This window comes from Pelophylax lessonae, assembly GCF_965119305.1.
Source record: "Pelophylax lessonae genome assembly, chromosome: 1".
NCBI classification, from domain to species: Eukaryota; Metazoa; Chordata; class Amphibia; order Anura; family Ranidae; genus Pelophylax; species Pelophylax lessonae.
Window position 1 is genome coordinate 92941215 of NC_138768.1, and position 13465 is coordinate 92954679.

At 42.3% G+C, this 13465-nt stretch overlaps 1 protein-coding gene across 2 annotated transcripts in view; it reads left to right on the plus strand.

The window, feature by feature from the left end:
- The window catches only part of PARP8 (poly(ADP-ribose) polymerase family member 8), a 427949-nt gene that overhangs the window by 282177 nt on the left and 132307 nt on the right, over positions 1 to 13465 (plus strand). For both annotated transcript variants that reach the window (XM_082252530.1, XM_082252529.1), the window contains exon 7: positions 10916 to 11010. In XM_082252530.1, coding sequence (XP_082108656.1) covers positions 10916 to 11010 — 95 coding nt within the window. The remainder of the gene's footprint in view (positions 1 to 10915; positions 11011 to 13465) is intronic.

A 13465-nucleotide genomic window follows, 5' to 3' on the forward strand; every position in this document is an offset into this window, starting at 1 on the left:
ATCAACGGCAACACACAAGTCCTGTGTTCTGGATAACATTTTTCTGACACAATTCTGCAGCAGATTCATATACACCTTACTGACATGTACACAAATCTGTTGGAAGTTGCTCCATTTCTTGCTCAGGTGGGAGACAGATTTCTTTGATGCTCTTTATGAATTCCAGTGTAAAGTTTTCCATTACTGCCAGAGACTTGTTATTTTTTTTGCATGTCTTCTGGCCTAGCCAATGCTTAAAGATTTATATAAGTTTGTATGTCTGTTGTAAAAAAAAAAACAAGAAAAAAACAAATGAGATAATTTTCTAAATGTACTCCATCTGATCAGTGACTGTTATCACATTTTTTTATGTCTGCCAAATTTTGGCCAGGTCTTCTGCGTTGCTGATGTTCGTCCCTGAACTCATAGGGCCCAAAACATGGTTACCGATTGGTAAAGCGTTCAGCCTTGTCCAGTTGCAGCCTTCCATAGACTTTCTACAGGCAGCAGGAGAGCGGGGCTGGAAGCTGCACTTCAAATTCAGGGCAAAGTAATAGATTCTCATTTCAACCCTCTGACTCTGATTCCCTACTCTTATTACTTTACTTGCTTCCCCCACCACTGTGTTCATCCACCACAGCTCTTGACTAAAATAAAGTTTACACAGAGTTTTCTCTGTGTAGAAAACTCAGAGCTTAGACAGGGCGAAGGCCCTCCACCCCCTACTCTATGTGCTCAATTTGACAGTGCTTGGGCCTTAAAGCGGAGTTCCACCCTAAAATTAAACTTGCCTCCATCTTCATGCCTGGGGTCACCTGAAAAACAAATGGATAATCGCAATTTTTTTTTTTTACTTACCTGGTTTAGAAGAAAATATACTTACCTTACTTCCTCTTCCTCCCCTCGGCGGCCACAGCGATTCGTCACTTCCTGGCTTGCAATGATTCTTGGGAGCTGAACGTCATCGCTCCCAGGAATCAATGCGCCTGCACCGGCCCCGACGTCAGTTCCGGTGAAGGCGCCGTCATACCTTGCTAAACAGCTTCTGGGCATGCCCAGAAGCTGTGCAGGGATGACGCTGCGGCCCCCCGGAAGTCACGGCGGGGCCGGTGCAGTGCATCATGGGACCGAAGAAGACGGAAGAGGACACAGAAGAGGATCGCGCTGGCTTCAAGCTGCCCACACCTGAGATGGCAGCGCTGGAGAATACTTTTTCAAGGTAAGTATTTCTTCTAAAAGGTAAGTGCAACCCGGGACAGATCAGAGGCTAGCCATTGTGGAATGTACTAGCCCTGATTGTCCCTGGGGTATTTTTATTAAAAAAAGCTTTCCCAGGGTGGAACTCCGCTTTAACCACTTAAGCCCCGGAGGATTTTCCTGCTAAACGACCAGGGGGTATTTTGCGATTCGGCACTGCGTGAATTTAACAGACAATTGCGCGGTCGTGCGACGCTGTATCTAAACGAATTTGGCGTCCTTTTTTTCCCACAAACAGAGCTTTCTTTTGGTGGTATTTGATCACCCGTGCGATTTTTACTTTTTGTGCTATAAACAAAAAAAGAGCGTACATTTTGCAAAAATAACAATATTTTTCACATTTTTTTATATGAAATTCCCCCCCAAAAAAATGTAAAAATCAAAATTTTTTAAAATTTTCGGCCAATTTGTTTTATGCTACCTATGTTTGGTAAAAAAAAAATCGCAAAAAGCGTATTTTGTTTGGTTTGCGCAAAATTTATCGCGTTTACTAACAAAGGGAAAGATTTCTGTCATTTTTGGTATTTTTTTTTTTTAACATGTAATGGCGGCGATCTGCAATTTTTTTTGCGGTACTGCGACATTGGGGCGGACAGATCGGACCCTTGACTGACATTTTTGACACTTTTGGGGGTACCAGTGACATTTCTACAGTAATCAGTGCTATATATATGCACTGTTACTGTAAAAATACACTGGTAGTAAAGGGGTTAACTTTATTAGGGAGGGAGGGGCTGTGTGTGTCCCTAGGGGCGTGCTTTCTACTGTGATTGGCTGTGGCTTGAGCTGTAAGGACACTGATCAACGGATCATCATAGTAGATCCAGGTGATCAGTGTTTTTACAGCGAGGAGAATGACAGGTGGCTTGTTTATACAAGCTGCCTGACATTCTCCCTCTCCCCCGCCGATCGCCGAGTGACACACGCGGGGGGGGGTCCGTGACCGCGTGGGAGCGGGAGCGCGCCTCCGCGGGCGCGCGCTCGCTCCCCAGAGCCTCACAGGCGAGCGACTCTGCCTGTGAGGGGCTGACTGCCGCAGTAAATATACTGTGAGCAGTCGGCAAGCGGTTAAGAATGGCTGCATTAGTAACAGGCACTGCACAGTGGGAGCAAGGTAAAGGCCATACTTAGAAGTGTTTTCAAGGGCTTCAGCTAGCAAGTGGGGCAATTATTAGTAAACAAGTTGGTAATAATGAAGGCCCCTTAAACTCATAGAGAAAGGAAGCCTTGACTAATGGGGGCATGGCAAGGAACTGGGCACAAAACTATTGGCTAATTAGACATGGGATGAGGGGGCGGAGGCTGAATTCTAATAAAACTCCTCACCGAGGTTACCCATATGAGCCTTGATGAACCACAGCTTAGAAGAGTTGCCCATCCTCTCTCCCTGTATGTGGTGTTTGTGACAGCTTTCTTAGCAGTTTTTGATCTTGCCGGCATTAAACTTTGTCTTAACGGGCTATGCCCTTGATTGGAAGTTGGGTCAGTCTAAAGTCTGTTCAGCACTCATGGTAAAGACAGGCCCTTAAGACTTGGTCAAGTTAATGTTCAAGCGTGCTTATAGTATAAGTGTGACTGGTACTGCTAAAGTGTTTACCCTGGAAATTATTTGTATTGTAAAATTGAAATAAAGTTGTGGCCTTGCCCTTTCCAACGTAATTGGTCTACATGTGGTCTTGGAGGGGGGTTAAGGTTACTGAATAGTGATGTTGGATCTTTAAAGGGGCTGTAAAGTCAGAAGGTTTTTTATCTTAACACATTCAATGCACTCGGATAAAAAGCCTTCTGTGTGTAGCAGCCCCCCCCGCCCTCCCTAATACTTACCCGAGGTCCCTCTCTGCTGCTGCTGTCAATCAAAGTCAGCTAGCCAATCAGGAGAGAGAGGGGAGGGGTCAGATCGGGGCTCCATGTCTGAATGGACACACAGAGCTTTGACTCGGCTCGGGCATCCCCATAGCAAGCTGCTTGCTTTGGGGGCACTGAACAGGAGGGAGGAGCCAGAATCACATAGGAGGAACTGGAGAAGAGGAGGATCCAGGCTGCTCTGTGCAAATTCACTGCAACAGAGCAGGTAAATATAACACATTTGTTATTTTTATAGGAATTTTTTTTTTTACAATCACTTTAGGCCTATGCTCTTCAGCAGTCAAGACAACCTATTATTTGTCCTGACTGAGCAAACTGATATATAGTTAGGTTCGTATATATTTGGACACAGGCTCAATTTTCATACTTTCAGCTCTGTATGCGACCAGAATAAAATGAAATCTAAACAATCCAAATTAATTTGGAGTGCAGACTTTCAGCTTTAATTCAAGGGGTTGAACATAAATATTAGGTACACTTTTTAGGAACTGCAGCCATTTTTATACACAGTTCCCCTATTTTCAGGGGCTTAAATGTAATTGGACAAATGAAAATAATTATAAATAAAATGTTCATTTTTAATATTTTGTTGAGAATCCTTTACTGGCAATGACTGTCTGAAGTCCAAAGACTGAGTTTCTTCCTTTTTGATGCTTTGCCAGGCTCTAACAGCAGCTTCAGCTGTTCTTTGTTTGTGGGTCTTTCTGCCTTTAGTTTTGCCTTCAGCAAGTGAAATGCATGCTTAACCACTTAAGCCCCGGAAGATTTTACCCCCTTCCTGACCAGGGGGTATTTTGCGATTCTGCACTGCGTGACTTTAACGGACAATTGCTCGGTCGTGCGATGCTGTATCTAAACGAATTTGGCGTCCTTTTTTTCCCACAAACAGAGCTTTCTTTTGGTGGTATTTGATCACCTGTGCGATTTTTTGATCATGCGCTATAAACAAAAAAAGAGCGTAAATTTTGCAAAAATAGCAATATTTTTCACATTGTTTTATATGAAATTCCCCCCCAAAAAAATGTAAAAATCAAAATTTTTTAACATTTTCGGCCAATTTGTTTTATGCTACATATGTTTGGTAAAAAAAATCGCAAAAAGCGTATTTTGATTGGTTTGCGCAAAAGTTATCGCGTTTACTAACAAAGGGAAAGATTTTTGTCATTTTTGTTGGTTTTTTTTTAACGCGTAATGGCGGCGATCTGCGATTTTTTTTGCGACATTGCGGCGGACAGATCGGACCCTTGACTGACATTTTTGACACTTTTGGGGTTACGAGTGACATTTCTACAGTAATCAGTGCTATACATATGCACTGTTACTGTAAAAATACACTGGCAGTGAAGGGGTTAACTTTTTTTTGAGAGGGAGGGGCTATGTGTGTCCCTAGGGGTGTGATTCTAACTGTGATTGGCTGTGGCTTGAGATGTATGAACAGTTATCAACGGTTCTACATAGTAGAACCGTATGATCATCATTCATACACCGGGGAGAATGACAGGCGGCTTGTTTACACTAGCCGCCTGCCTTTCTCCCTCTCCCCCGACGATCGCAGAGTGACCGGCGGACATCGGGTCCGCCGGTCACACGCGCGGGGGGGTCCGTGACCACGCGGGAGCAGGAGCGCGCCTCCGGCGGCGCGCGCTCGCTCCCTTGACCCTCACAGGCTAGCGATGTAGACCTACGTCACTTTGCCTGTGAGGGGCTGACCGCCAACGTAGATAGTCGTGCGGCAGTCGGCAAGTGGTTATTATGGTTGAGATCAGGTGATTGACTTGGCCATCGCAGAATATTTCACTTATTTCACTTATTTTCCTTCAAAAGCTCCTGGGTTGCTTTTGAAGTGTGTTTTGGATCATTGTCCATCTGTACTGTGAAGCGCCCTCCAATCAACTTTGCTGCATTTGGCTTAATCTGGGCTGACAGTATATCTCTAAACACTGCAGAATTTATCTGGGTGCTTCTGTCTTCTGTCACATCATCAATAAACAACAATGACCCAGTCCCATCACACTGCCTCCACCATGTTTTACAGATGACGTTGTATGCTGTGGATCATGAGCTGTTCCAAGCCTTCTCCACACTTTTTTCTTCCTGTCATTCGGGTACAGATTGATCTTAGTTTCATCCATCCAAATAGTGTTTTCTTAGATATTTTTTGGCAAAGTCTAATCCGGCTTTTCTATTCATCAGGCTTATGAATGGTTTGTACCTTGTGGTGAACCCTCTGTATTTGCTCTCGTGAAGTCTTCTCTTGATTGTAGACTTTGACAATGATACCCCCACCTCCTGGAGAGTGTCCTTCACTTGTCTGGATTTTGTGAATGGGTTTTTCTTTACCATAGAGAGGATTCTGCGATCATCCACCACTATTGTCTTTTGTGGATGTCTAGGCTTTTTTATGTTGCTAAGCTCCCCAGTACGTTCTTCTTTCCTCAGAATGTACCAAACTGTTGATTTGGTCACTCCTAATGTTGCTGCTATCTCTCGAATGAATTTGTTTCATTTTTGAAGCCTTACAATGGCCTGTTTTACTTGCATGGACAGCTCCTTTGGACGCATGATGTAGGTTCACAGCAATAGATTCCAAATGCAAACACCACACTAAAGCTGGATACACACTATCCAACTTTTGTGGTTTGATTTCCTACAGATTTACCTTTTCCATATAGTGCAAGGGCCTGCCAAATTGCATACAAATCGAAAGTGTTTAGGTTTAACCTTACCAAAACCATATACTAACCATATTACAGTGCATTGCGAAAGTATTCGGCCCCATTGAACTTTTCAACCTTTTGCCTCATTTCAGGCTTCAAACATAAAGATATAAAACTGTAATTTTTTTGAAGAATCAACAACAAGTGGGACACAATCATGAAGTGGAACGAAATTTATTGGATATTTCAAACTTTTTAACAAATAAAAAACTGAAAAATTGGGTGTGCAAAATTATTCAGCCCCCTTAACCACTTACCCACTGCTCACATTGCTGCTACTGCAGCAATGTGGCTCGTTATCGTCCTACGTCGCTGGACCCCTCCCCCTGTAGGCGGCGCTCGCGCGCCGCCATAGGCGCGCTCCCGCGCCGCCGGAGGCGCGCTCCCGCTGTTTTCAGTCACAGCGGGAGTCGGGTCAGGGGAGGAGCGGCAGCAATCGCCGCCGCTCTTCCCCGATCGTCGGGGAATCGAGTGAGGAGATCCGCCCGCATGTGTAAACACAAGTGGGCGGATCTCCTAAGTGACAGGCAGGGACAGATCGGAGTGTTCAGCATAGCTGAACATCCGATCTGTCCTTGTGTCACACAGTCACCTCCCCCCCCCCCACACACGTTAGTAAGCACCAGGCATACATTAACCCCTCCCTCTCCAATAAAATTGACCCCTTCCCTGCCAGTGTCATTTTTACAGTAACAGTGCATATATATAGCAGTAACTGCAGTAATGTCACTGGTACCCCCAAAAGTGTCAAAAATGTCAGTTAAGGGTCCGATCTGTCCGCCGCAATGTTGCAGTCCCGCAAAAAAAATCGCAGATCGCCGCCATTACGCATTAAAAAAAAAAACACCAAAAATGACAGAAATCTTTCCCTTAGTAAACGCAATAACTTTTGTGCAAACCAATCAAAATACGCTTATCGTGATTTTTTTTACCAAACATAGGTAGCAGAAAACAAATTGGCCAAAAATTTAAAAAAAATTAGATTTTTACATTTTTTTGGGGGGGAATTTCATATAAAAATGTTTTAAAAATATTGTTATTTTTTCAAAATAAACGCTCTTTTTTTGTTTATAGCGCATGATCAAAAAATCGCACAGGTGATCAAATACTACCAAAAGAAAGCTCTGTTTGTGGGAAAAAAAGGACGTAAATTTTGTTTGGGTATGGTGTCGCACGACTGCGCAATTGTCCGTTAAATTCGCACAGCGCCGAATCACAAAAAGTGGCCCGGACGTAAGACAGTAAAATCCTCCGGTGGTAAAGTGGTTAAGTTAATACTTTGTAGCGCCACCTTTTGCTGCGATTACAGCTGTAAGTCACTTGGGGTATGTCTCTATCAGTTTTGCACATCGAGAGACTGAAATTTTTGCCCATTCCTCCTTGCAAAACAGCTCGAGCTCAGTGAGGTTGGATAGAGAGCGTTTGTGAACAGCAGTTTTCAGTTCTTTCCACAGATTCTGGATTGGATTCAGGTCTGGACTTTGACTTGGCCATTCTAACACCTGGATATGTTTATTTGTGAACCATTCCATTGTAGATTTTGCTTTATGTTTTGGATCATTGTCTTGTTGGAAGACAAATCTCCGTCCCAGTCTCAGGTCTTTTGCAGACTCCATCAGGTTTTCTTCCAGAATGGTCCTGTATTTGGCTCCATCCATCTTCCCATCAATTTTACCCATCTCCCCTGTCCCTGCTGAAGAAAAGCAGGCCCAAACCATAATGCTGCCACCACCATGTTTGACAGTGGGGATGGTGTGTTCAGGGTGATGAGCTGTGTTAAGCAAGCAAAAAATTGGGGGAGCAAACCCTGAACATGTATATCTAAAGCCGGTGCAGCTATGGACCAAGCAACATGTATATTAAAAAAGAATAGCGCAACCATGCAAAAGAAATGACTATTAAATATGGAGACAATCCATAAATAAAAATGGGGGTTTAGTCCCACCATATGGCCATATCGTGCTCAAGCCCACCACTGCGTCAAAGTACCCCATTATCAGTGGGTCCTACACTATTTTATTTATGGATTGTCTCCATATTTAATAGTCATTTCTTTTGCATGGTTGCGCTATTCTTTTTTAATATACATGTTGCTTGGTCCATAGCTGCACCGGCTTTAGATATACATGTTCAGGGTTTGCTCCCCCAATTTTTTGCTTGTTTATTATGTATTCAGTCTGACCAGACTTCTGTGGTTGAGCATCCCACCCCCCACACACACCTGTACTCTATCAGAGTCCACCATCAAGTAGATACAGGAGGAGTCCTTTGTAGTGCATTAGCACATCCATCCCAGCAAGGAGTGTTGTCTCCAAGGGTTGGAGAGGCTGGATTCACCCCTTTTCCATGGATAGTGTAGGACCCACTGATAATGGGGTACTTTGACGCAGTGGTGGGCTTGAGCACGATATGGCCATATGGTGGGACTAAACCCCCATTTTTATTTATGGATTGTCTCCATATTTAATAATCATTTCTTTTGCATGGTTGCGCTATTCTTTTTTAATATGATGAGCTGTGTTGCTTTTACGTCAAACATAACGTTTTGCATTGTTGCCAAAAAGCTTGATTTTGGTTTCATCTGACCAGAGCACCTTCTTCCACATGTTTGGTGTGTCTCCCAGGTGGCTTGTGGCAAACTTTAAACAACACTTTTTATGGATATCTTTAAGAAATGGCTTTCTTCTTGCCACTCTTCCATAAAGGCCAGATTTGTGCAGTATACGACTGATTGTTGTCCTATGGACAGAGTCTCCCACCTCAGCTGTAGATCTCTGCAGTTCATCCAGAGTGATCATGGGCCTCTTGGCTGCATCTCTGATCAGTCTTCTCCTTGTATGAGATGAAAGTTTAGAGGGACGGCAAGGTCTCTGTAGATTTGCAGTGGTCTGATACTCCTTCCATTTCAATATTATCGCTTGCACAGTGCTCCTTGGGATGTTTAAAGCTTGGGAATTTTTTTTGTATCCAAATCCGGCTTTAAACTTCTCCACAACAGTATCTCAGACCTGCCTGGTGTGTTCCTTGTTCTTCATGATGCTCTCTGCGCTTTAAACGGACCTCTGAGACTATCACAGTGCAGGCGCATTTATACGGAGACTTGATTACACACAGGTGGATTCTATTTATCATCATTAGTCATTTAGGTCAACATTGGATCATTCAGAGATCCTAACTGAACTTCTGGAGAGAGTTTGCTGCACTGAAAGTAAAGGGGCTGAATAATTTTGCACGCCCAATTTTTCCTTTTTTTTTATTTGTTAACAAAGTTTGAAATATCCAATAAATTTTGTTCCACTTCATGATTGTGTCCCACTTGTTGTTGATTCTCCACAAAAAAATTACAGTTTTATATCTTTATGTTTGAAGCCTGAAATGTGGCAAAAGGTTCCAAAGTTCAAGGGGGCCGAATACTTTCACAATGCACTGTATATGGCTTTGGTAAGTCTAAAGGAAAAAGTCTTCAGAAAATCTTATAGTGTGTATGGCCCATTAGAATCAACTCCAAACCTTATACCTGCTTAATTGATGAAGAAATAACGAAAGAGTAGCCCACACCTGACCATGAAACAGCTTTTGATTGAATTGCCCAAAGGCCCCTTTCACACATGCTGTCCGTTTGTCCGTTTTTCATCCATCTGTTGACGGATGAAAAACGGACATCAATGTATCTCTATGTAAAAATGGATGACATTGGATGATCATCAGTTAACATCCGTTTTCATGCACTTCCATCAATGTCCGTTTTTTTGAACGGATGAATGTCCTATTTTTCATCCGTCAAAAAAACGGATCGGACGAAAAACGGATGACAACGGATGAAAAACGGATGACAACAGATTGAAAACGGATGACAACGGATGAAAAACGGACGACAACGGATGAAAAACGGATGACAACGGCTGAAAAACGGATAATAACTGACGGAAAACGGATGACAACTGACGAAAAACGGATGAAAAACGGATGAAAAACTGATACATTTTGACGTGACTGAACTGATGAACTGAACGGACCATATGTGTGAAAGGGGCAAAATACTTTTGGTCCCTTGAAAAAGGGGGATGGCTATTCTTAAGAGCTGTAATTCCCTAAACCCTTCCTCTCATTTGGATGTACATACCCCTAAACCTGAGAGTGTGCACTTATAGCCCATATCCATTATATAACTATAGCTTAAATTTGTTTTGGTAAATACCTGTAAAATCTAGAATTTTACCTGTGTCCAAATATATATGGACCTAACTGTATATAAAGCCTTGGGGGCTCATTCATATTGATCTGCAGCCCAAACCACTCCTGCCCACCCAGCAATATGGACTATAGAGCAGTGGGGCGGGGGGCGGAGTGATGTGCATCACGCTGCTCCTTTTTTTTTTAAAAAAAACTGTTATTTGAAGTGAACAAATAGACACTTCATTTATAGCACTGCATAGAAGTGCAAAGTGCTGCATTCTTTGCTGTGACATGTGCAACCAAGCAGAACAGCGCAATATTATACAAACATGTTGTGTAATATCACTTTGCTCCAGACACAGTTTAAAATTGCATTCTGTTCTGAACATATCACAGAAAACGATTGTTTCCTGTGTGTCTTTGCAGTTACCTTTGTTTTCCCATGTGGAGAAATGCAGGTCACTGCACCTAGTGTGAATGGGCCCATTAATGTACTGGGGGCTGGTTTACACCAGATGCAGTCCAGAGCGTTTTTAGTCTGCATCAAAAACGCATGCACAGTGGTTTCCATTGCATTTTTGTCTGCATGGAACGCATCTAGAATGTAGCAAAACACATGAAAAATGCAACGGAATGCACATGTCCTGAATTAGGATGAAAAAAAAAAAAAAAAACGTTATAAAAACACGTCAAAGACATATCAAAAAGCGCGTAAACGCGCATGCAGAAATGCAACTGAAAATGCAGAAATTGTGGTGTAAACTGGCTCTAGCTGGATTTAGAACACTGAGCTCTTTAAAATGATGAAATGTGAAGATAAGTTGAGTTTCTCGTCTTACTGTGTGGACATGTCTTGGAAAAAACTGTGCTATGCTTTGTATTTGGGTTTTTTGTTCATAAATTGTTCTTTTTTTGTGCAGGTGAGTTACGATGGGGAACTTCATAAGCATCCACAGCTGGAAGCTGACTTGGCAGCAGTGAGAGAAATCTATGGGCCCACAGCTGTATCTCTCAGGTAATCAGTATTGCTTTATTTTATTTATTTCAGGTACTTAATAAAAAAGTAATCAATTTGCGCAGAACTTTACATATTTATTATAAATTCACAGAAGTCTCTGTCCTCAAGGAGCTTACAATCTAAGGGTCCTTTCACACGGCCGCTCCGCTGCTTTCCGTGTGTCCGCAAATCATCCTATTTTTTTGCGGATGATTTGCGGACATCAATGTAAGTGAATGGCACTGCGGATGTCAGCGGAATACCATCCGCTGACATCCGATTTTCCTCCTTTCAGTTCTGTTCCGTTTTTTGGAACGGAACAGAACCCCATTTTTCCATCCGTGAAAAAAATGGAAAGGAAGGAAAATCGGATGTCAGCGGTGTCATCCGCTGACATCCGTAGTGCCATATACTTACATTATGTCCGCATATCATCCGCAAACGGATGGGATGATATGCGGGCACATGGAGCGGATGACAGAAATGTCATCCGCTCCGTGGAAAAAAAAAAAAAAAAGTCCCGCAGCGGACCGTGTGAAAGGAGCCTAAGGTTCTAACTGACATTCATACATACACATACTAGGGCCAATTTAGACAGGAGCTACCTACCATCATGTCTTTGGAGTGTGGGAGGAAACCCACACAGGCACAGGGAGAACATGCAAACTCCATGCAGGTAGTGTTTATAACAGTTTATTGGCTGTAAGTGGACCATTCGCCTGTAATTGGCTGCTCAGACACCATGTACTGCATGGGGGAAGATGGGCAGAGCGCCACCTGCTACTCCATGCATTGAAGTATAGAACTAATTACATTGCTTCATCTGGTGAATGTGCCGATAGGGGTTGTGTAGGAAAAGAAGTATGTATGAAGGAGCAGGTTATGAGTTGGCCCTGTTTGGCTGACATGGACTAATTGTCATTTTTTTGTTAAATACAAACTCCAGCCATTTTTTTTATAATTTCAGTTTTGGAGTAACAGTTAAATTCTTTGTCAACTCTCATACATTGAAATTGCCCATGGGACTTTTACGAGAGTTGCACCCAACAAATACAGGTCAACACGTTCTAAAAAAGTAGAAACTTTTATTCAAATACATGAAAAAACTCATGCTAAAATTACAGAGAATACATCAAAGAATGATAAGTAGTTGTAACATACCGTATATTCATAAGGAAGTAGTCAGTTAGAATTCTAACACTCAACGCGTTTCCTTAACCACTTAAGTACCGGGCCTATTTCTGACACTTGTTGTTTACAAGTTAAAATCAGTATTTTTTGCTAGAAAGTTACTTAGAAGCCCCAAACATTATATATTTTTTTCTTTAGCAGAGACCCTAGAGAGTAAAATGTAGAGCGTTGCAATACTTTTTGTCACACCGTATTCGCGCAGCGGTCTTAAAAAAGCAATTTTTTGGGAATAAATTCACTTTTTTGAATAAAATAAAAAGAAAACAGTAAAGGTAGCCCAATTGTATTCTAAAATGTGAAAGATAATGTTACGCTAAGTAAATAGATACTCAACATGACATTCTTCAAAATTGTGCACGCACATGGAATGGCGACAAACATTGATACTTTAAAAATCTCCATAGGCGACTCTCTAAAAATTTCTACAGATTACAAGTTTAGTGTTACAGAGGAGGTCTAGTTCTAAAATGATTTCTCTCGCGCTAATGATTGCGGTAATATCTCACATGTGTGGTTTGAATACAGTTTAGGTATGTGGGCGCGACTTACGTATGCGTTCGCTTCTGCAAATAAGCTCGGGGAAACGAGGCACTTTAACTTTATATTTTTTTCTATTTATTTTACCTTTTTTTTTTTTTTTTACACTGTCCCTTTAAAAACTTTTTTTGATCATGGCGAATCTGCCGCTGGGACCACTTTAATGTGAAAGAGGACCGCCCGCCCTGTAAAAAAATACCAGTTATCTGCTGCCAAAACCCTGGTATTTAACACCAAAGTAGTGATGTAAAACTGCGGTGGGCGGTCCAGAAGTTAAGCAACGTTCACTCTCTCAGGAGAAAACATGTTTTATAGGATATCCACCGGATAGACAACAATGTAAAAACATATATTATCCTTCTACGGCAACAACAATGGAGTGCAATGAAAGAGCATCTTGTTCGGGAGCAGGGCACCGACCGTCAGGAACTACAAAATGGGAATTACCAACCAAGACATCAAACATATTATGGACGGCTATTTGCTGCCATTGTATACTCAGAAGTAGTGTTGAGCGAACACGGACTGTATTATTCGTGTTCGTACCGAATAATTGGATTTTTGTTACCCGAACACGAACACGGACACTTTACTGTATATTCGGGTAAAAATCCGTGTTCGGTCGTTTTATTTCCGGGTTTTGCATGCTTTGGCGCTCTTTTCATGGCGGGCTTTCAACAGCCAATCAACAATCGTTTAACTGGTGTGCCTTAAGCCATCCCAGCCATGCCTGCAAATGTCTCAG